Source organism: Rhinatrema bivittatum, chromosome 4 (assembly GCF_901001135.1).
Source record: "Rhinatrema bivittatum chromosome 4, aRhiBiv1.1, whole genome shotgun sequence".
Classification (NCBI taxonomy): Eukaryota; Metazoa; Chordata; class Amphibia; order Gymnophiona; family Rhinatrematidae; genus Rhinatrema; species Rhinatrema bivittatum.
In genome coordinates, this window is record NC_042618.1 from 479970858 (window position 1) to 479994556 (window position 23699).

Genomic DNA, 23699 nt, shown 5'->3' on the forward strand with positions numbered 1-23699 from the left:
CTCCGACGGAGCTCACTCTTAACCTGCCCTTGGACGCGCGTTTTCCCTTACCCCTTATTCAGTAAGGGCGGAAAATGCGCGTCCAACTCGCGGCACCTAATAGCGCCCTCAACATGCAAATGCATGTTGAGGGCCCTATTAGGTATGCGCGCGGGATACAGAAAGTAAAATGTGCAGCCAAGCCGCACATTTTACTTTCAGAAATTAGCGCCTACCCAAAGGTAGGCGCTGGTTTCTGCCGACACCGGGAAAGTGCACCCTCCAACTTAATATCATGGCGATATTAAATCGGAGGTCCTGAAGAGTAAAAAAAGTAAAAAAAAAAAATTTTAAAATGGGCCGGCAGCCGTCGGGCCAAAAACCGGACGCTCAATTTTGCCGGCGTCCGGTTTCCAAGCCCGTGGCTGTCAGCGGGCTCGAGAACAGACGCCGGCAAAATTGAGCGTCGGCTGTCAAACCTGCTGACAGCTGCCGCTCCGGGTCAAAAGGAGGCGCTAGGGACGCGCTAGTGTCCCTAGCGCCTCCTTTTGCCTGTCTCTACCGCACCACCTAATTTAAATACAGAATCAGGCAAGTGGCCTGTGCGCGCGCCGGGAGAGCGGGCGTTCGTCCGCTCTCCCGCAGACTTTATTGAATCGGCCCGAAAGTTATTTAAATTATTATGTGTTAGGGTGACAGTTCTGTCGCCTCGCTCTTGGGGGAGCTAGCGGGGCTTGCCCCTTGACTTTGTTAGCCTAGGCTCTCTTTCCCGGTGACCTTTCTGCTCAGGGGCGATACTGGTGGTGCCAGTCACTCCCCCTTTGGCTTTATGGATTTTTCCTCTAGGGACTTATTCAAATCTTTTTTAAACCCATATCTCAAAAAGAATAAAGACAGAATAGAGGAGGTCCAGAGAAGAGTGACCCAAATGGTGAGGGGTCAGCATTGGAAGACTTATGAGGAGAGGCTGAAGGATCTGACTGTATACGTCCTGGAGGAGAGGAGATAGGACACAGACCTTCACATAACCTGAAAGGTTTTAGTGATGCACATCCTCAAACCTTTACCGTGGAAAGAATTCAGTAGAACTAGGGGGGTCACGAAATGAAACTCCATGGGGACCACTCAGAACCAACGTCAGGAAGTATTTCTTCACAGAGAGGGTGGTGGAGGCCTGGATTGCCCTTCCGGAGGAGGTGGTGAAGACAAAAACAGTGAAGGAATTCAAAGGCTCATGGGAAAAAACACTGTGGATCCCTAAAGGCTACAGGATGGGAATGAGGAAAAGGGTGCATGGGGGGTAACTGGGGGTAACTTGCTGATGCAGCTTTTACTATCCTTAATCACTAAGCCTGATACTTGTGATGCGGCTCCATCATTGCTCTCTGCTTCCACGGCAGGGGTTAGGGAAAACAGCATCTGAGTGTCCCTGACTTTTATGGTCTGGAAAATTATAAAATGAGGGTAACCTGCCCAGTGCAGCAGATACCGGCCATAAGCTTGCTGGGCAGACTGGGGGGATCACCTTGGTCCTTTCTTCTTCTGCCGTCATTTCTATGTTTTCTGTTCTAACCCCAGACACATCTCATACTAACTTCTTCAAAAAGCACAGCTCATACCTTCACCTAATCTGATGTAGTAGAACGTGTTTTTATTACTCTGTTGGGAATTAACCATTGAGAAGCCGATCAGTCCGGGATTCAGTGTTGCAGCTGAACGTACAGAACGGCGTCACCTTTATGAGCAGAGCAAGGCTGCACAGCACAAAGGTGACGTCGGATGTGTAGACTGAAAACTCCTCCCTCGCACATCACACAAAATTAGGGGAACAGCAATTAAACAATAAATGTAAGACAGTCCTGTACTGAAGCACAGTGTCCAGCGGGAGGAGCAGGCTGGGTGAAGGGTACACGAATCCTGGTAGCAGCATCTCATAATAATGATGTGGGGGTCACTTTGAAATGCTCTTCCCCAATGCACTCAGTAAATGAAAAGGTGAAGCTTTCTCTCTAGTGAGCCAGGAATATGGCCCTGAGATGTGCAAGTAAGACAGGAAGCTGTGAACCTGCTGGGAGCTGCTGACCGCCTGAGAATACCAGGGGCCTCTTATGGATCCCAAGCTAATCAAGCCATGGACCCGATGCTCACCAAACGTCTTCCCTTCTCTTCTGTAAGGGAAGAACGTACCCCTAATGAATGGGGTTAAGCACGTGTCAAGGTGAATGATTCACGGCAGTAATATGTATCAAAGAGTTCCCAATGATCAGGTTAATCAGTCGATTAGATGTGCTGTGGCACTGGGGGCGACGGCGCTCTATAAATCTCCATACATTATCATCTTGTCTTTCAGGATCAACTTTCCCTTGTCAGCTAAAAGCCTTCCTCATGAAACCATGCTGCTGATAAGACTCTGCGGCACAGGCACTCTTCCAATACTGCAAAACCTCTGGCCTGGACCTGCCTACCTCTCTACTCAGAACGGTAGGTTCATTTTATTTCTTCCTACAGCTGTCCTGGTAGAGACAGAGACAGCAAATATGATGATAAAATACGTTTAGTATTGTAACCAGGCAATAAACATTGTCATTCTGGAGGCGCGCCAGTGCTGTGGTGGGGAATGGGGGGTGTGGGAAGTCCGTGTTGATCTGATAGACTGCAGTCACAGCGCCAGTCTCTTCAAACACTGTAATGGGAAAGAAATGGGTTTCTGTGGAGCTGCAGATCTCGGGTGGCACTGGCTTGCCAACGCATGTGCTTCATGCACTACCTCCTCTCAGTACTAGCACCCGCAGCTAATTGTCTTCTGTTTGTTTTTATGTGGTCGGGCTTTTATCCTATCAGTCTATGCAAACACTTGAACGGATGCCGATATTCCCTTTCCTTTCCGCTTCACATCTCGTTCCTGCCATGAGCTGCAGTTCCCATCTGTTCGGCAATGGTTACATCAACCACCAACCCCCTTTACTGTTATGGACTCAGCACGTTCCTCCTGCAACCTTGGCTTCTGCTCAGTCAGAACTGGCAAGCGGAAAGCGCTCGATCGAAAAGCCAAGCAAGACAAAACGTGGATGGCTAGGGGCTGTGGCATGGGGCACATCTTCTAGAGGGGCAGCTAAAGCCTCTAACTTGGCTATTGGTGGGCAGATAATTCTTGGTTTGGATCTCATTACTCGCCTTTCTATAATCTAAGCTCCAGGCAAGTTACAGTTCAGGGGAAAATAAAAAGCCTTCTGTCCCAGGAGGTTTACAGTCGGAGGGGCTTATTCACTAAGCCGTGAATTTTCCAGAAGGAGAAATACCGTGGCAGTCACAAGGCCACGGTAAATGACCCTCCCATTTTGTGACTCCAGCATTACTTATCCCTGGGATAAGAGACCCCGAGGTGAAGACTCTCAGAGTAGGTTCGAGGGTGGCCCGGGAAATGGGGGACAGCCGTGGCTTAAAGGAGCCACTCAGCCCCAAGTGAATGCCCTCCTGGAAAATGATTTTGTAAAAATCCCAGGGATTTGCATAGATCCCTGTCAAACCCTCTCTGCTGCCCCTGGAGGAGGCCATTGCTAGCAAGGTTTTTAGGCCACACCCCCAACCCCACCCCTCAATAAAATGCTGGCTCCCGGAGATTGAGACCTCCACCCCTGGACCTCCCCCTGACTCACAAACGAGTTCCTGGTGCTCGGCTGGGGACCCACATCACCCCCTAGGCTCCAGGCCTGGCACCGCCATTTTTCAAAATGGTCCTTTGTGCCATCACATGAGGGGGGCAAGAACTGGCAAGCGACATTGTGCCCGGAGAACGGGAGGCGCTCCAAGCCCTCCACTGGACCCACAGGGATCAATTTGTGAGTAAAGGGGATTCGTTAGTAGGCTCGGGCAGTAGTCGCAGCTTCCGGGGCCTGGAGGAGATAAGAGAAGGACCTGGTACTGACTTTAAAACATTTTTTTTTAAGGTTTGAACAACGATCACCTCCAAGGACGGGGGTCTGTGCAGATCTCCGCGGTTTTTTAATGACGTTTCTGGGGTGGGGAACCTACTCAGGGTCGTTGGTCCCTTTAATACAGGGCCTGGGAACATTGGGACAGTGCTCCTGGGGAAGTTAGTTAACTTTAGAGATGTGAATCGGAATCGGTTTCCGATTCCGGTTCCGATTCACATCGTGAATCTTTTTTCATGCGGCCCGATCGGGTTTTTTTTAGCGGCTGCGCCCGAGCCAATAAACAAAAAACCCACCCCGACCCTTTAAAACAGCTCCCTTACTTCCCCCACCCTCCCGACCTCCCCCCCCCAAAAACGTTTTAAAATTACCTGGTGGTCCAGTAATGGACGGCCGGCGCCATCTTTAAAAATGGCACGGGCCATCCAGTGCTCCTAGCATGTGACAGGGGCCGGCCAATGGCACGGATACCCTGTCACTTGGTAAGGGCAAAGGGCTATCGGCGCCATTTTTATTAGTGGCAGCTGATGGCCCGAGAGCAGGAGATCGCTCCCGGGACCCCGACTGGACCACCAGGTAATTTCAAAAGGTTTTGGGGGGGGTCGGGAGGGTGGGGGAAGCTAAGGGAGCTGTTTTAAAGGGTCAGGGTGGGTTTAGGGGTTGTTTTTTGCGTGCCGTTTTTCCCACCCACCCCCAAAACGATAAGAGAACCCCACGAACAATTTCGTGGGGTGTTCCTATTGGTTTCGGGGAGCCCCCGATTTCTGATGACTTTGAAAATATCGTCCGATATTTTCAATCGTCAGAAATACGATTCACATTCCTTAACTTCCATTCAAATTACATGACATGCGATTTTTCAGGGAAGCCGCATTATTTGATTTGCATAATTTAGGGTATGGATGAGCTGATTTGCTATGGTCCACTGCTTGATCCTGAAATCTCACAAACTCTCCTTTCCTGTTCTCCAGACTGAAACTCCAGTGCAGGGTCCCAGGTGCTTCCATTCTCCTCCAAGCTGTTGCGTTCGTGCCTGCTCTTGCCCTCGCTCCACCCTCTCTACCTCTGAGGCGACTCCCTTCGGTTCTGATGGACAGTTGCTGCCGCGGCGTCTCCTTGCCATTTCTTCCCAGAGTCCCCGGGCTGGCCTGACGCTGTGGATCCACCATGTTCCTGATGACGTAGGGCGCGCGTGCTCCGAAGTTTGTACCAGCAAGGACGCGAACCTCGGGGACGTCCCCCTGTAGTGACGTCATCCGCTTTCAACATAAAAGGTCTTTGCTTACGCTTACGAATCGAGTTAGCAAGGGATTGATTGCGGGGATCATCTCGACCCGCTTCATTCTCTGCTGCTCTGCCTCTTCGAACTTACCAGAGGTACCCGCTCCTCGGGGACCCGCTCTCTCCTCTTGTTTTCAGATTGCTAAGACGGGATCCGGTACTCGCTCCTCGAGGGCCTATGTCCCTGAACATTCAGAAGACTCCCTATTGCCTGGAAGCGATCGCAGACGTGAACATTGTGAGTTTCTATTCCAGTTTCTTATAGGAACCGGTACTCACTCCTCGAGGGCCCATGTTCCTAGAACTCTGAAGATTCTGTTCTGTCTAAGACGCTATCGCAGGTACGGAGATTGTGAGTTATTATTACAGATTGCAGATAGGAACCAGTACTTCGCTCCTCGAGGGCCCATGTTCCTAGAACTCTGAAGATTCTTTTCTGTCTAAGACGCTATCGCAGGTATGGAGATCGTGAGTTATTATTACAGATTGCAGATAGGAACCAGTACTCGCTCCTCGAGGGCCCATGTTCCTAGAACTCTGAAGATTCTGTTCTGTCTAAGACGCTATCGCAGGTACGGAGATTGTGAGTTATTATTACAGATTGCAGATAGGAACCAGTACTCGCTCCTCGAGGGCCCATGTTCCTAGAACTCTGAAGATTCTTTTCTGTCTAAGACGCTATCGCAGGTATGGAGATCGTGAGTTATTATTACAGATTGCAGATAGGAACCAGTACTCGCTCCTCGAGGGCCCATGTTCCTAGAACTCTGAAGATCTTTTCTGTCTAAGACGCTATCGCAGGTACGGAGATTGTGAGTTATTATTACAGATTGCAGATAGGAACCAGTACTTCGCTCCTCGAGGGCCATGTTCCTAGAACTCTGAAGATTCTTTCTGTCTAAGACGCTATCGCAGGTATGGAGATTGTGAGTTATTATTACAGATTGCAGCTAGGAACCGGTACTCGCTCCTCGAGGGCCCATGTTCCTAGAACTCTGAAGATTCTTTTCTGTCTAAGACGCTATCGCAGGTATGGAGATCGTGAGTTATTATTACAGATTGCAGATAGGAACCAGTACTCGCTCCTCGAGGGCCCATGTTCCTAGAACTCTGAAGATTCTTTTCTGTCTAAGACGCTATCGCAGGTACGGAGATCGTGAGTTATTATTACAGATTGCAGCTAGGAACCGGTACTCGCTCCTCGAGGGCCCATGTTCCTAGAACTCTGAAGATTCTTTTCTGTCTAAGACGCTATCGCAGGTACGGAGATCGTGAGTTATTATTACAGATTGCAGCTAGGAACCGGTACTCGCTCCTCGAGGGCCCATGTTCCTAGAACTCTGAAGATTCTTTTCTGTCTAAGACGCTATCGCAGGTATGGAGATTGTGAGTTATTATTACAGATTGCAGCTAGGAACCGGTACTCGCTCCTCGAGGGCCCATGTTCCTAGAACTCTGAAGATTCTTTTCTGTCTAAGACGCTATCGCAGGTATGGTGATCGTGAGTTATTATTACAGATTGCAGCTAGGAACCGGTACTCGCTCCTCGAGGGCCCATGTTCCTAGAACTCTGAAGATTCTTTTCTGTCTAAGACGCTATCGCAGGTATGGTGATCGTGAGTTATTATTACAGATTGCAGATAGGAACCGGTACTCGCTCCTCGAGGGCCCATGTTCCTAGAACTCTGAAGATTCTTTTCTGTCTAAGACGCTATCGCAGGTATGGAGATAGTGAGTTATTATTACAGATTGCAGCTAGGAACCGGTACTCGCTCCTCGAGGGCCCATGTTCCTAGAACCCGCCGAAGACTCTCTTCTATTTAAGAAGCTATTTCATATACAGATATTGTGAGTTCTTATTTCAGTTTGCATATAGGAACCAGTACTCGCCTAGAGGCTCCTGTTCCTGAATATACTAACTATTCTCTATTGCCTAGAAACCATTACAGAGATAGATAACTGTGAGTTACCATCTCTCTCTTAGAGCTGTCCCTGGAACCAAGTACTCGCTCCTCGAGGGCCTAACTCTCTCCAGCTACTGAGCCTCCTTATTAATCTATGTGAGTGTATCATCTACTTCTGGTAAAGTATCCAGCATACCCTGACTACTCACTATCTATGAGTCTCTCTCTCAGCTCAGCAAACCCGGAGATAGCAGTTCCAGGATCTGAGGGACTTCAGCCCTGCCGGGCACATCAGCTCACTACTGCCACCTCTGGTGGTTCTACTACCTGTCTAATAAAGAACTATCTGTGTCTGTCTCCATCCTCCAGCCTAGTTGGTGGTCCCTCTCATGATGTCCTCCTGAGGGCATTGTCATCTGCCATCGGCCCAAGGATTCACTATTCTCTCACATTTCAAGAGCTGAGTACAACAAACTGCTACCTTGCAGTCTAACCCTCAACTGTTGCTAACATCTCCTTCCTCAGGAACTGTATCATAACCAATTGCTACTTCTTAGCAGGAACCATACAGATGGCCTACACCTCCCTTCAGGGGAACTCTCATATATCAGGTTGCCACTCTGTGCGGAGATCCATAACAGATACTAACTCCTCCCCTCTGGAAGAACAGATCTTATATGGTTGCTGACCTCTCCCCTCTGGGGAACAACTCTATAACAGTTTGCTAACAGATTGCTAACCCTAGCAGAGTGGCTAACAGATTGCTAGCTCCTCCCCTCTGGGGGAGCAAAGCTCAACAGGATTGCTAACTCCTCCCCTTGGGAGGAGAAAACCCTAACAGACTGCTAATTCCTAGCAGCTCCTACAACAGATTGCTAATTCCACAGTCTAACCAATAACACAAGCTCTGGGCTCCAGTTGGTATCCAATCCGTGTCTTCGCTGTTCTTATAGATGGCTCAAGAACCTTTCAGGCTGAAGGATGCAAAACTACTGCAAAGAGGAGAAAATCCTTCTTCTCCCCACTCCTCTCTCATGGCAGTTAGGGTGGCTAAAAAATTCTTTCCCAAACAAAATCTCCCTCAAAAATTAAAGAGATCCAGTCCCTGGATGCAGGTCCACAAATGATCTCTTTGCTTCTTAAAGTACTTAGTAAAGGCTTTGACCTCCTTCAGCTTCCACACCAAGTATCCACACTCAGCTGTGCAGATAGGGATCAACCATTGCATCAGCCTCCGGTGGCGGCGCAATCCTCTGCCTTAGGTTGCTAAAGGCCTAAGCATGTGGTCAAAATCTCTAGCAGAGATCCCAGTAGGGCCCTGCATGACTATTTCTACAAATAAAACCAATGAAGATGGGAGAGGAGACATTTCCAGTTTTACCAGTTAGTCCACCAGTTTGCCCAGTCTATCTCAAGGTCATCCAGACCCCTCTGGTTCTTCAGCCTGCACCCAGTTGACCCGGATCCCTCGCCCTGTTGTGTTGGGCCTATTCAGACTTGCATCTCATCAAGAGCAGAAGTAAACATGCGCGGCTAACAGCCCACCGTGCGCTGCGGCCTCTGGATCTATGATACGGATTTACCTGCATAACTGTGGCCCCGCCCTGGAACGACCCCCAACTCAGCACCTTTTCCTTTTATTCATGCACACTCATATACGAACGTAACTTGCAGCTTTTAAAATACGCGTTGCTCGTGCACAGCGCAGGTGCTCGCTCACACGGGCCTTTTAATGCAAATTCACCCCTTAATGAACCAGAATTTAAAAAAAAAACAAGAAACTGAAATGAAATTCCCCCACCCCTGCACATTCCTAGGACAGAGCTCTCATGCAGAATAAGCAGCATTTCCACGCTCCAAACAGGGCCGGAAAGGAACACGCTGTCACACATCTGATGTTTAAATTTATGAAGACCATCCAGAGCAGGCCTACAGCCATCAATTATGGAACAGTTTTATTATATTCAGAACTGGAGTTTGGCCTTTTTATTAGCTTCCAGAGGAAAATGTAATTCCACGGGCATATATAGAGTAAATAAAATATTTATGTCAGGGAAAAATGTTTGCTCTAGCTTTGTATTTTATTTTTATTTGTTTTATTTCTGGTTTTTATATACCGGCATTCATGATAGAATCACATCATGCTGGTTTACAATTAACAGGGGGGGGGGGGGGGTGAAACAAGAACATGGAACGAGTGCACGGCACTGTAACTGTATTGACACCAGCAGATCACCTCAACAATTAACAAAGTTTTGCAAAAAGAAATCGTGCAGTTTTTTAATTTCATACAAACATCAAACCGCTGCTCACTTTTCCCACTGATTTCTCCTGCTTTTGTTTTTTTTGCACAATAAACACCGATGCATTGCCACAGGTCGCAGTCTAAGAGCCACCACCCCACCGAGAATCTTCTGGAACTCATCGCTCAGAGCCAACCACTTGCTGTAAAAACTTGAATAAAAGCGTTTCAGTTCCTGAGACTCCAGTAAGGAACTTGGCAATCAGCAGTCGGCTAGCCCAGGTCCCTAGACCATATATAACCTACTTCCTAATCCTAACCAAAGGGCTGCGGGCATCTCTGCCTCCAGAGAACTCCTTCCCGACTCTCCTTCTCCTCTCCCTTTCCTTCTGTCTGTAGGCAGAGCTCTCCCCCTTTTAACCACCCTGCCCAAAGTTGACAGCTTTGTAATTTATCCCAGTTGTGTCTCCCAGTTATTAGCCCAGCTTCCTGTGACTGCTGCTTTCACCTTCCTTGGTCCCCAGCAAAAAAAAAGTCTCCAAACTACATTTCCCCAGCAGCCTTGTGCTTCCTGTTTCAACCAGCTTTACAATCCCTTAGCCAACTCTCATTCACTTTTTCTTTCCCCTTTGAAACAGTGTTTTCCATGGACTTTCAGAGCTTCCTCTACCTTTTGCAGCTCTTTCGTCTTCCCAGCTGGTCCAGCATGTGTGAAGCCCCTGTTTCACTACAATTCCCAGGAAAACAAAATAAGACTGAAAACAATTAAAGTGTCTGTATGAGGTCTGAGATCTTCAGGGTTTTTGCTAGGCACAGTTTGGGGTGGAGAGTGGATGCGCTGACTAGTGGACTAACGTCAGAATACAAGAAAAGGGCCTGAAGAATAGCCTGCAGAGTGATGCCTCTGAGGAATCGGGCCGCTTGGAGGACCAGTGAAAAGGAATTGCTGGGAGGAAGGAAGCGTTCCAGCAGCTTGAGGACTCCCCAGCTTCATACCCCAGAATTTCCATCCTGCATTCTGCCTCTGGACTTGAGCTCTTTGACTGCACTCCCATGCTTCCCTGCATCTGGTTTAGGTCTCCTCACTTGTGAACTTCATCGAGCCTTGGTCCTGGACTAGAGCAGAAGACGGCCTTTGGAAGGGATGTGCACTCATTTGAAACGAATGCAAAAATGCAACGAATAATGCCATTTTCAGTTTGATCCAAATCAAATATTGCCGTCTATGAAAATACCCAAAAACTTTTGGGTATTTTCATATTTGCGGCATTTAAAAAAAAACAAAAAAAAAACCAAAAGGTCTTCCATGTCCTGGAAACCTCCTCTCACCCAACAAAACGTGAACCTGGTACACGGGCCTGCCCAGCTAGACCTCACCAGGCCCCTCCATCCATTTAAATGTTCCAGGGCCAGGGAGCCCCCACCCCGGCCTCTATTTACCTCCGTCCCAGGTCTTGAGTGAAATAGGGTGCTTCCACCTGGGTCCCAGTCCTTTAAAAAGAGTCCTGTCCATCTTGAGGACGGTAGTGAAATAACGGGACTTTCTCTGATATGGCGGGTGCCGTTTAGGTGTGGTCATAAATCACAATCACATCAGACGCACTAAAAAGATGTCACTTTGGTGCCGTCCTCCAGTTGGACAGGACCTGGACCAGGCAGGAGCAAGCGGGCATCAGTCCTGCCCTTTTTCATTCAGGAAGGGGCTAATTGATGGCCAGGGTGGGAATTCCCCCAGCCCTAGCACATTTAAATGGTGATCCTCGGGGAGGCTCTGGCTGGGCCAGATTGGTTTTTTTGGGCTGGGAATGAGGGATCAGCGAAGGTCCAGCTGATCAGGCCCTGGTGCTGGATTCAAGATTTGCTGGGCAGAAGAACTAGGGCCAAAGGAGGCCGGTTTTTTTTTTTAATTGGTTCGTTTTTTTTGTTTTGGGGTATTTTTCATGTTCAATGTTGTTTTTGGTTTGGTAAACAAACCAAACAGGAAAAAAAGAAACCACATAACGAATGAAAACCCCCCCCAGAAACAAACCCTCAAAATGGAAAACAAAGCAAATCAAGAAATTGAGGGCTGACATCCTTAGAGTTTAAGTAGAATTAGCAAAACTGAAAGTGGAGAAGGCCATAGGACCTGATAAGGGACACCACCCTGTACGCTATGGTGGATCAGAAATGTGCTGTGAGACAGCTGAAGGACCTGTTCCACAGATCCTTGGAAATTGGAGCTGTGCCCCAAGATTAGAGAAGGAGAGGAGGCAGGAAACTACAGGCCAGTTAGCCTTATCTCGATGGTGGGAACTTTATTTAGTTATTTAGCACTTTTATATACCGAAATTCTTATAACAAGTTACAAATCAAATCGGTTTGCATTATAACGATGACCATTGCATGAGGATGCAGTACATTAAACAAGGAAAAACTAACTTGGATCCATAGAACTGGGTTTAAACAGAGAAAATAAAAGCAGAACTTTAATCGGTGAGCTGGGTACTAACTTAGAAGTGTACTCAGGCGCCTAAGGAAGACAGTGGCGCCCGGTACTAAGGAGGAGCATTCATAGAACGTCTGTACAGTGTAAGGCTAATTAGAGATGAGAGACTCCTTACGATTAGCAAGATAGATTCATCTGAATATTTGAGTTAAGGGAAGGCTTGGTTGAAAAACCAGGTCTTGAGTCTCTTTTTAAAGGTGATCGGGCAACGTTCGAGACGGAGATCTGGGGAGATCGAGTTCCATTGAGTTGGGCCGGCCTTGGAGAGAGCTCTCTTCATTAACGAAGTTTTAATAGGAGTGGTCTGGAGAGCGTCTCTGTACGCTGATCTCACAGGTCTGGAGTGTGTGCGAGGTTGAAGTGGGATTTTAAGCTCCAGTGGGGTGATGTCATGAATGGCTTTGTGAATGATTGTTATTACTTTGTAGGCGATTCTGAATTTAATTGGGAGCCAGTGAAGGTTCCGCAGTATGGGTGTGATATGGTCTCTTTTATTGGTGTTGGTCAGAATTCTTGCTGAGGCATTTTGTAGCATCTGTAATGGTTTGATGGTATTAGCAGGGAGGCCAAGTAGAAGTGAGTTGCAATAATCAATTTTTGAAAAGATGATTGCTTGGAGGACTGTCCGAAAATCTTGGAAGTGGAGAAGAGGTCTCAGCCGTTTTAAGACTTGAAGTTTAAAGAAACAATCCTTTGTCGTGTTATTGATGAAACTTCTGCAGTTCAGTTGATTGTCCATGATGACTCCTAGGTTTCTGACTGGGGGGAGAAAACATTAATGGAGACTCTGCTGAAGGAAAGGATAATGAACAATCTACATTCAAATGGGCTGTGGTATCCAAGGCAACATGGTTTTACCAGGGGAAGGACCTGTCAAACAAATCTGATTGAGTTTTTTGATTAGGTGACTAGAGAATTAGATCAAGGATGGACACTTGATGTGGTTTTGCAGGTTGAGCCCTTGGGTTGTGGGGGCCGGCAGGACTTAGATAAGAGTCTCTATGAGAATAGCATAAGAGGTGATCCAGGGTCAGGCAAGGGTCAGAGGCAAGCGGCAACAGGAGTAATCAGTATCCAGGCAAGGGTCAGATCTGAGAGTCCTTCCACAGGGAAGACAAGGAGGAGGAGGACAGACACAGCAAGATGGGTGGAAGACAGAGAGAGGGATAACCAGCAGGAAAAAGGAGGTGATAATGCCCCTGTACAATTCACTGGTCAGGCCTCGCCTGGAGTATGGTGCTCAGTTCAGGAAGCCACTGTATATTTCTAAAAGGACAGAGGAAAGGTCAGAGCAGTCCAGAGAAAGGCAAACAGAATGATGTGGGATCTGCTTTTCTAGGGTATATACCTCTTCTAGGTATATACCCTAGAAGAGGGTATATACCTTATATACCCTCTTCTAGGGTATATAAGGTATATACCCTAGAAGAGCAGCCCAGCTACCCCAAACTCCTGTTTCCCACCCCTTCTTGCTCAGCAGCCTCCACACTCCCTCTCCTTTACACCTCTGTCTGCCCAGTATCCCCAACCTCCTTTCCCCCACCCTCCACAGGGTGAAGAGATCATCAGCAGGGGAAGATAAAGTTTGTGTCCCATCAGGCCGAGATCAGAAGGAGCTGGCAATGCCTCGCTCTGATCTGGTAGGAGGAAACAGCCTCCCACTGGGCCGGAAAGAGGAGAGGGAAGTGAGAGGAGCCTCCCTTCAGGCTCAACGTAAGAGAAGTCAACCAGCTCCCACCCGGGCTGATAAGGAGGCAGGCGTCTGCTGGCCCTGCGACGCACCTCCCAGGTGTGTGTCCCGACACGCCTGTCGAGAGCCGCTGCTCTAGAGCAGAGGAAACATGGGGGATACGATGCAGATTTTTAAACACACGAAAGGCACAAGAATCAAACCTTTTCTGATGGAAAGGAAATTGTCAAACTAGGAGTCTTGATGTGAGGCAGACTCGGGAGCAAGGTCAGGAAATATTTGTTCATGGAAACGGTGGTGGATGCAAGGAATGTCCTCCTGGAAAAGGTGATAAAGACGAGAAGGGTAGTGGAATTGAAAAGGGAGCAGGATAAAGACAGAGGTTCCTTAGTGGCTAGCGGATGGAGATGAGGTCAGGGGGTCACCTGAGATAACGTTTGGTGTAACATTTCTGCATGGACTTGCTCGTCAGCCTGGGCAGGCCACTTGTGACTTTTGCTGTCCCTAAGTCACTCCCCGAGTATACTCTACAGACGCCTGGCTGCGTTGGATTAAATAGATATTTTGCTCAGTACTTTTGAGCATGGATGTGACTGATGATTTTGTGCGCTGTATAAAATGAGCTCTGTGGTGGGCCTCTTTTCAAAGACCTAGAAACCTTTTGTGCTCCGTCTGAGATGCGCGCTGTGGATTGCGTTTTACAAAACTGTTTTGGAATAGAAATGTTGCTCTGGTCTCAGGTACTAACGCCTGTGTTTATCCTCTAGAATATTTGTTCACGGCACTGTGCTTCTTGGTTTGGCAACGAACTCTGAACCTCCGACTGTCATCACACCAGGGGTATTTGATCCAAGCCTTCCAACCGGCGTAACCCTGCAGGTAAGGAGCGCATCCACCTGAAGTGATCCCTGCACGAAAAGGAGCTGCGGCATTTCTGGTGTCTCTTCTGTGCTGAAAGGCCTGGTCGTCTTAGCAGCGCAGTCAAACTTTGTGGCAGAAAGACACCTGAAATGTGTGGTTGAGAGCTACGCAGCACTCTCTCTCTCTCTCTCTCTCTCTCTCCCTCATCTCTCTCTCTCTCTCTCTCTCCCTCTCTCTCTCTCTCTCTCTCTCTCTCTCTCTCCCTCTCTCTCCCTCTCTCTCTCTCTCTCACTCTCACTCTCCCTCTCTCTCCTGTTTCTTAATTTTGTAATTGAAGAAAAAATGCAAAAGAGCCTGCAAGTCATTTTGCTTGTGCAGCCCTGAAATAATAAGGGATAGATTTTTAAAAATTGGGCGCGCGTCCATATGCGCGTGGTACCCAGCGCACGCACATGGCTGCGCGATTTTATAATATGCTCGCGCTGGCGCGCACGTGTTATAAAATGCCAGGTCAGTGCGCGCAAGGGGCGGGGGAAGATATATGCAGTTACGCGCTGCGGAGCATCGGGGCCTTCCCCAGTTCCCTCCCAGTCCGCTCCAATTAAAGAACGGACTGGGAGGGAACTTCCCAACCCCCTAGCCTGCCCTCCCCCTATCCGTATCCTAAATCCCCCCCAAAATCTTTTATCTTACCTTTTGCTCCTGCTTCTGAGCAGCAGTGAGTTGCGCGCGCCGCGCCATCCTGCCGGCACGCGATCCCCCGGGACAGCGGCAAATGGGCTGCTGTGCCGGGCGCCTCTGGCCCCACCTGCCCCTCCCCCGGACCATCCCTTTCACCAACCCCGGGACTTACACGCGTGCCGGGAGCCTCTGGCCCCGCCTGCCCCTCCCCCGGACCGTCCCTTTCACCAACCCCGGGACTTACACGCGTGCCGGGAGCCTCTGGCCCCGCCTGCCCCTCCCCCGGACCGTCCCTTTCACCAACCCCGGGACTTACACGCGTCCCGGGGGTTTACATGCGTGGCCGGGCCCTTTGAAAATTGGCCCGGCGCGCACGAGGCCCGGCCACGAGCGTAAACCTTTTAAAGTCCGGCCCTAAGGCTTCAATCGATTTCCTTCAGGAAGGAGGGCAGCGGGCTGCAGACGACGATTCTACAGAAAAACTGAATCCCGGGGGGGGCTCTTCCCGATCCTTAAATTCAGCCTTCCTTGCAAGTTTTACCCGAGAGTTTTTCCACGTTCCACAGTCCCAAAGCAGCATTAAGTGACGTCTGAGCCCCTGCGGGCAAGGATTCCAGCTGTTATGAGGCTCCATTTTTCCGCTTTCTCTGTCTTACCCTTCTGCATTGATCTCTGCACGTGTGCTACATTCCCAACATCCAGAACAGTCTTCTGACGCCGGCATACGTCAGGAGATTGATGAGTAGCGCTGAGAGGTCTCTGCTTCCTGCTCTCTATTGCCCCTAGGAGGGGCAGGAGCTGTGGGTGCCTAACCCTTGGCTCCTTCTTGCCTCACAGAGTCGATGTCAGGGAAGGGCAGGTGGGAGCGGGGGAATGGGATTTTGTCTACCACTGCTCTCTCTCTCTCTCTCTCTCGGGGATGATGTGCGTGAGAGCTTTTCCATTACAAACTGCTGCCTAGTCTTGGTACCAGAGTTACCGCTCCCTATGAGCAAGGCTGCTGGCACCCATGCAAGGCGCCCCAAACGAGATGATTAGTGTAACGGCGGGGTTTCAGCGTAAACATTGCACTGATTTAATTATTACTAGCCGAGAATCACCTGCCCACCCTTTAATAATTTAACTTATTAAACAAAAATGAAAGCCACAGCATGGGCTTTGCTAATTAACCAGAACTAGAGAGGTTTAATTTCGTCTTTATATACCAGGAATGTGTGCATAAGAGATGAGGGGGAAGGCAAAACCAGAAACTTTGCAGGCTCGGACACAGCAAGGAGAGGCCGGTCAGTTTATGGTACTGGGCTGGTAACAGCCGATGTGCTCAAGGTCAAGTTACGACCTTGTGCCTTCTTTCCTGTACAGAAATAAAAACAGATCATATCTAGTACTGTGTACCTTGAGAGGTCAGTATTCAGCCAGCTAGGTCAAACTGACCAGGCTGGGGAAAATCTGGCCAGGCCTGAGAGCGAGGTTAGGGCAACCTGGGGATCTTTAGCACTAGCCACTGCCTCCGGGTCATGTTCAAACGTTGCACGGGGGTAATAGGAGGCACAGCCCACTGCACAACTGCCCCTGCTTTCCAAACATGTTGCAATGTTTAGCTGGGGGTGGACTGACAGTGCCCCCCCCCCCCCCCCAATACTCTCCCAGCCTTCTGCCCATATTAAAATGTTGCACAGGGCCAACAGCCACCCCCCTTATGAGACACCCCTTTCTGCATCTCAGACGTACCCGTCCCACCCCTCTGAGAGGAAGCCTGCGCAGAATTCACTCTTCCCTCCTGCTGGCTTATCCGCCAGGGCTTCTGGCATTGCTGTCAGAGCCACCAGGGATGGAAGAGGAAATCATTCAGCCGGCTCCCGTTAAAGGATTTTGGGGAGCCCTGTGCCCAGCATGGTTGAGATAGGGGAGGAAGGGTAGTAGGTTGTCTGTCCCTCCCAAAATATTTCAATATGAGATGAATCATGGCTGGGAGGCAGAGGGGATCTGACGGTCGGAGCTGGTGGCTCCGGGTTAGCTCTGATTTCCTCGACCTAACAGCCAATCTGATATTCAGCTCATTTTTAACTGGATCAGTGCCGCTGAATATCTGGAAAAAGATAATCAGATGTCTTTAAACACACTGTAGCCACTGAATATTGACCTCCAGGTAGTTATTCAGCTTCTTACAGAAACCCTACCATGGTCCCTTGCAGAAATCGCTGTATGTAATCTGCTTCTTACATGCCTCGGCCTGGGTTTCTGATGGGGACAGGCATATCAAATCTAATATGCATGTATCTGACGTGGAAAGTCCATTTGTGAGTTACTACTGGGGTCCTCTGCTTCTAAATTATGTGAAATCAAGCAAGGAAAAACAATTTCCCAAGTGATTGTTTTAGAAGAGCTGGTACTCTGTATTCAAACGTGGGATGCATCGGTGCTGGCCAATTTCCGACCTGCTCCGTGAACCATGTGAAATGTTAGTTGATGCCTACGAGATCATTTCCTTTTGGGTTCTTTTGTTTTGCAGATTGAATTTCCAGGAACCAAACAGGCCTTCGTAAAGCCCGAGCCTGCACAGAATAGGAATTACTCAGCGGCACCGACGGAGGCGAGCATGCGGCACATCGCAAAAGTGTCCCAAAAGCATTCGCTTTCTTTGTAAGTTCGCCTGCCAGCGCCGTGTGCTGCCGCTAGCTATTGGGTGAGCATATTCCTCCAGGGTTTTCCGATGCTGGCTGCCTGCTCCGTGCACAAAAAAGACAGGAGAATATCGGTTTAGAGGATGCCCCATAGTTCCTCCCCAGATTTTCCATACAGGATCCACTGCTGAGTCATAACAAAGTTACCAGGACCTACCACAGAGGTCGGGAGAACATAGGATAGGTGCATAGGATCCCTGCTTGTGCAGGGAAAGCCAGAGATTGGCGGGGGTGTCTGGCAGTGCACCCAGGTGTAAAATGGGCCTCATATTCCATGTTTCTGTTTCTCATAAGAAGAAAACTTTGAAATCAAGATCAGTTAACCTGAATGAGGTGAAAATGATGCGTTAAGCTTGCAAACCGATTGAAAAGTGCATTGCTGCCCTTTGTACATGCAACTGTCCTAGCTGAGTGACCACTAAGGGGCTTTATCTTACGATCCCCCTACTGTAAAGTTCTCCCCAGTGTTTAAAGAAGCTGCGCTCTGTGCACCAGGTCAGGGTCTGCTGTCCTGCCCTCGTGCTAACATTTAAGGCCGACAAATCTTTCCTGCCTCATGCAAGACTGAAATGATTTGGTCAGCTGTGGCTGCAAGAGATCAGAACTTCAATATTACTGCACTGGAACTGAGAAAAAAGAGGCTCGTAGGCCAACAGAGAGCGGTTCTGATTGGAGCGGAAAGAAAAAGGAAAGAACCAAACCCAAAAGAGTGTCAAGGGAAAATGGGGCAACTCCTGGAGCCCATTAAAAGCATTTATTATCAATCTTACTCTCCCTGCATCTCTCCCCCTTGCCTTTCCATCCTCTGGGCCCTGCTCCTCCCTCCCTGGTGTCCCTTTCTGTCTCTTCAGCTTTCTTCCTTCCCTCTCTCTCTCTCTGAGATTGCTTGTCCCTCTCTCCCCCTTGCCTTTCCATCCTCTGGGCCCTGCTCCTCCCTCCCTGGTGTCCCTTTCTGTCTCTTCAGCTTTCTTCCTTCCCTCTCTCTCTCTCTCTGAGATTGCGTGTCCCTCTCTCCCCCTTCCCTTTCCATCCTCTGGGCCCTGCTCCTCCCTCCCTGGCACTTTCTGTCTCTTCAGCTTTCTTCCTTCCCTCTCTCTCTCTCAGATTGCGTGTCCCTCTCTCCCCCATGCCTTTCCATCCTCTGGGCCCTACTCCTCCCTCCCTGGCACTTTCTGTCTCTTCAGCTTTCTTCCTTCCCTCTCTCTCTCTCTGAGATTGCGTGTCCCTCTCTCCCCCTTCCCTTTCCATCCTCTGGTCCCTGCTCCTCCCTCCCTGGCGTCCCTTTCTGTATCTTCAGCTTTCTTCCTTCCCTCTCTCCCTCTCTCTGAGATTGCGTGTCCCTCTCTCCCCCTTCCCTTTCCATCCTCTGGTCCCTGCTCCTCCCTCCCTGGCGTCCCTTTCTGTATCTTCAGCTTTCTTCCTTCCCTCTCTCCCTCTCTCTGAGATTGCGTGTCCCTCTCTCCCCCTTGCCTTTCCATCCTCTGCGCCCTGCTCCTCCCTCCCTGGTGTCCCTTTCTGTCTCTTCAGCTTTCTTCCTTCCCTCTCTCCCTCTTTCTGAGATTGCGTGTCCCTCTCTCCCCCTTCCCTTTCCATCCTCTGGGCCCTGCTCCTCCCTCCCTGGCACTTTCTGTCTCTTCAGCTTTCTTCCTTCCCTCTCTCCCTCTCTCTGAGATTGCGTGTCCCTCTCTCCCCCTTCCCTTTCCATCCTCTGCGCCCTGCTCCTCCCTCCCTGGTGTCCCTTTCTGTCTCTTCAGCTTTCTTCCTTCCCTCTCTCTCTCTGAGATTGCCTGTCCCTCTCTCCCCCTTCCCTTTCCATCCTCTGGTCCCTGCTCCTCCCTCCCTGGCGTCCCTTTCTGTATCTTCAGCTTTCTTCCTTCCCTCTCTCCCTCTCTCTGAGATTGCGTGTCCCTCTCTCCCCCTTGCCTTTCCATCCTCTGCGCCCTGCTCCTCCCTCCCTGGTGTCCCTTTCTGTCTCTTCAGCTTTCTTCCTTCCCTCTCTCCCTCTCTCTGAGATTGCGTGTCCCTCTCTCCCCCTTCCCTTTCCATCCTCTGGGCCCTGCTCCTCCCTCCCTGGCACTTTCTGTCTCTTCAGCTTTCTTCCTTCCCTCTCTCTCTCTGAGATTGCGTGTCCCTCTCTCCCCCTTCCCTTTCCATCCTCTGGGCCCTGCTCCTCCCTCCCTGGCACTTTCTGTCTCTTCAGCTTTCTTCCTTCCCTCTCTCTCTCTCTCTGAGATTGCGTGTCCCTCTCTCCCCCTTGCCTTTCCATCCTCTGGGCCCTGCTCCTCCCTCCCTGGTGTCCCTTTCTGTCTCTTCAGCTTTCTTCCTTCCCTCTCTCCCTGTCTCTGAGATTGCGTGTCCCTCTCTTCCCCCTTCCCTTTCCATCTTCTGGTCCCTGCTCCTCCCTCCCTGGTGTCCCTTTCTGTCTCTTCAGCTTTCTTCCTTCCCTCTCTCTCTCTGAGATTGCGTGTCCCTCTCTCCCCCTTGCCTCTCCATCCTCTGGGCCCTGCTCCTCCCTCCCTGGCACTTTCTGTCTCTTCAGCTTTCTTCCTTCCCTCTCTCTCTCTCTCTGAGATTGCGTGTCCCTCTCTCCCCCTTGCCTTTCCATCCTCTGGGCCCTGCTCCTCCCTCCCTGGTGTCCCTTTCTGTCTCTTCAGCTTTCTTCCTTCCCTCTCTCCCTGTCTCTGAGATTGCGTGTCCCTCTCTTCCCCCTTCCCTTTCCATCTTCTGGTCCCTGCTCCTCCCTCCCTGGTGTCCCTTTCTGTCTCTTCAGCTTTCTTCCTTCCCTCTCTCTCTCTGAGATTGCGTGTCCCTCTCTCCCCCTTCCCTTTCCATCCTCTGCGCCCTGCTCCTCCCTCCCTGGCGTCCCTTTCTGTATCTTCAGCTTTCTTCCTTCCCTCTCTCTCTCTCTCTCTGAGATTGCGTGTCCCTCTCTCCCCCTTGCCTTTCCATCCTCTGGGCCCTGCTCCTCCCTCCCTGGCGTCCCTTTCTGTATCTTCAGCTTTCTTCCTTCCCTCTCTCCCTCTCTCTGAGATTGCGTGTCCCTCTCTCCCCCTTCCCTTTCCATTCTCTGGGCCCTGCTCCTCCCTCCCTGGTGTCCCTTTCTGTCTCTTCAGCTTTTCTTCCTTCCCTCTCTCTCTCTGAGATTGCCTGTCCCTCTCTCCCCCTTCCCTTTCCATCCTCTGGGCCCTGCTCCTCCCTCCCTGGCGTCCCTTTCTGTATCTTCAGCTTTCTTCCTTCCCTCTCTCTCTCTCTCTCTGAGATTGCGTGTCCCTCTCTCCCCCTTGCCTTTCCATCCTCTGGGCCCTGATCCTCCCTCCCTGGTGTCCCTTTCTGTCTCTTCAGCTTTCTTCCTTCCCTCTCTCTTTCTCTCTCTGAGATTGCCTGTCCCTCTCTTCCCCTTGCCTCTCCATCCTCTGCGCCCTGCTCCTCGCTCCCTGGCACTTTCTGTCTCTTCAGCTTTCTTCCTTCCCTCTCTCTCTCTCTCTGAGATTGCGTGTCCCTCTCTCCCCCTTGCCTTTCCATCCTCTGGGCCCTGCTCCTCCCTCCCTGGCACTTTCTGTCTCTTCAGCTTTCTATCTTCCCTCTCTTTCTCTCTCTGAGATTGCGGGTCCCTCTCTTCCCCTTGCCTATCCAACCTCTGGGCCCTGCTCCTCCCTCCCTGGCACTTTCTGTCTCTTCAGCTTTCTTCCTTCCCTCTCTCTCTCTCTCTCTCTGAGATTGCGTGTCCCTCTCTCCCCCTTGCCTTTCCATCCTCTGGGCCCTGCTCCTCCCTCCCTGGCACTTTCTGTCTCTTCAGCTTTCTTCCTTCCCTCTCTCTCTCTCTCTCTGAGATTGCGGGTCCCTCTCTTCCCCTTGCTTCTCCATCCTCTGGGCCCTGCTCCTCCCTCCCTGGCACTTTCTGTCTCTTCAGCTTTCTTCCTTCCCTCTCTCTCTGAGATTGCGTGTCCCTCTCTCCCCCTTGCCTCTCCATCCTCTGGGCCCTGCTCCTCCCTCTCTGGCGTCCCTTTCTGCTCTTCAGCTTTCTTCCCTCTCTCTCTCTCTCTCTGAGATTGCGTGTCCCTCTCTCCCCCTTGCCTCTCCATCCTCTGGGCCCTGCTCCTCCTTCCCTGGCACTTTCTGTCTCTTCAGCTTTCTTCCTTCCCTCTCTCTCTGAGATTGCGTGTCCCTCTCTCCCCCTTGCCTTTCCATCCTCTGGGCCCTGCTCCTCCCTCCCTGGCACTTTCTGTCTCTTCATCTTTCTTCCTTCCCTCTCTCTCTCCCTCTCTCTGAGATTGCGTGTCCCTCTCTCCCCCTTGCCTTTCTATCCTCTGGGCCCTGCTCCTCCCTCCCTGGCACTTTCTGTCTCTTCAGCTTTCTTCCTTCCCTCTCTCTCTCTCTCTCTGAGATTGCCTGTCCCTCTCTCCCCCTTCCCTTTCCATCCTCTGGGCCCTGCTCCTCCCTCCCTGGCACTTTCTGTCTCTTCAGCTTTCTTCCTTCCCTCTCCCTCTCTCAGATTGCGTGTCCCTCTCTCCCACTTCCCTTTCCATCCTCTGGGCCCTGCTCCTCCCTCCCTGGCACTTTCTGTCTCTTCAGCTTTCTTCCTTCCCTCTCTCTTTCTCTCTCTGAGATTGCCTGTCCCTCTCTCCCCCTTGCCTTTCCATCCTCTGGGCCCTGCTCCTCCCTCCCTGGCACTTTCTGTCTCTTCAGCTTTCTTCCTTCCCTCTCTCTCTCTCTCTCTGAGATTGCGTGTCCCTCTCTCCCCCTTCCCTTTCCATCCTCTGGGCCCTGCTCCTCCCTCCCTGGTGTCCCTTTCTGTCTCTTTAGCTTTCTTCCTTCCCTCTCTCTTTCTCTCTCTGAGATTGCGTGTCCCTCTCTCCCCCATGCCTTTCCATCCTCTGGGCCCTGCTCCTCCCTCCCTGGCACTTTCTGTCTCTTCAGCTTTCTTCCTTCCCTCTCTCTCTCAGATTGCGTGTCCCTCTCTCCCCCTTGCCTTTCCATCCTCTGGGCCCTGCTCCTCCCTCCCTGGCACTTTCTGTCTCTTCAGCTTTCTTCCTTCCCTCTCTCTCTCTCTCTCTCTGAGATTGCGTGTCCCTCTCTCCCCCATGCCTTTCCATCCTCTGGGCCCTGCTCCTCCCTCCCTGGCACTTTCTGTCTCTTCAGCTTTCTTCCTTCCCTCTCTCTCTCTCTCTGAGATTGCGGGTCCCTCTCTTCCCCTTGCCTCTCCATCCTCTGGGCCCTGCTCCTCCCTCCCTGGCACTTTCTGTCTCTTCAGCTTTCTTCCTTCCCTCTCTCTCTGAGATTGCGTGTCCCTCTCTCCCCCTTGCCTCTCCATCCTCTGGGCCCTGCTCCTCCCTCCCTGGCGTCCCTTTCTGTCTCTTCAGCTTTCTTCCCTCTCTCTCTCTCTCTCTGAGATTGCGTGTCCCTCTCTCCCCCTTGCCTCTCCATCCTCTGGGCCCTGCTCCTCCCTCCCTGGCACTTTCTGTCTCTTCAGCTTTCTTCCTTCCCTCTCTCTCTGAGATTGCGTGTCCCTCACTCCCCCTTGCCTTTCCATCTTCTGGGCCCTGCTCCTCCCTCCCTGGCACTTTCTGTCTCTTCAGCTTTCTTCCTTCCCTCTCTCTCAGATTGCGTGTCCCTCTCTCCCCCTTGCCTTTCTATCCTCTGGGCCCTGCTCCTCCCTCCCTGGCACTTTCTGTCTCTTCAGCTTTCTTCCTTCCCTCTCTCTCTCTCTCTCTGAGATTGCCTGTCCCTCTCTCCCCCTTCCCTTTCCATCCTCTGGGCCCTGCTCCTCCCTCCCTGGCACTTTCTGTCTCTTCAGCTTTCTTCCTTCCCTCTCCCTCTCTCAGATTGCGTGTCCCTCTCTCCCACTTCCCTTTCCATCCTCTGGGCCCTGCTCCTCCCTCCCTGGCACTTTCTGTCTCTTCAGCTTTCTATCTTCCCTCTGTTTCTCTCTCTGAGATTGCGTGTCCCTCTCTCCCCCT

At 50.7% G+C, this 23699-nt stretch overlaps 1 protein-coding gene across 1 annotated transcript in view; it reads left to right on the forward strand.

Annotated features, from left to right (window-relative positions):
• PIK3C2G (phosphatidylinositol-4-phosphate 3-kinase catalytic subunit type 2 gamma) overlaps nt 1-23699 on the forward strand; it is a 183699-nt gene that overhangs the window by 83224 nt on the left and 76776 nt on the right. The window contains 4 exon segments of the mRNA XM_029597544.1: nt 2330-2397; nt 2400-2460; nt 14284-14395; nt 17571-17701. Of these exon segments, the coding sequence (XP_029453404.1) occupies nt 2330-2397; nt 2400-2460; nt 14284-14395; nt 17571-17701 (372 nt within the window).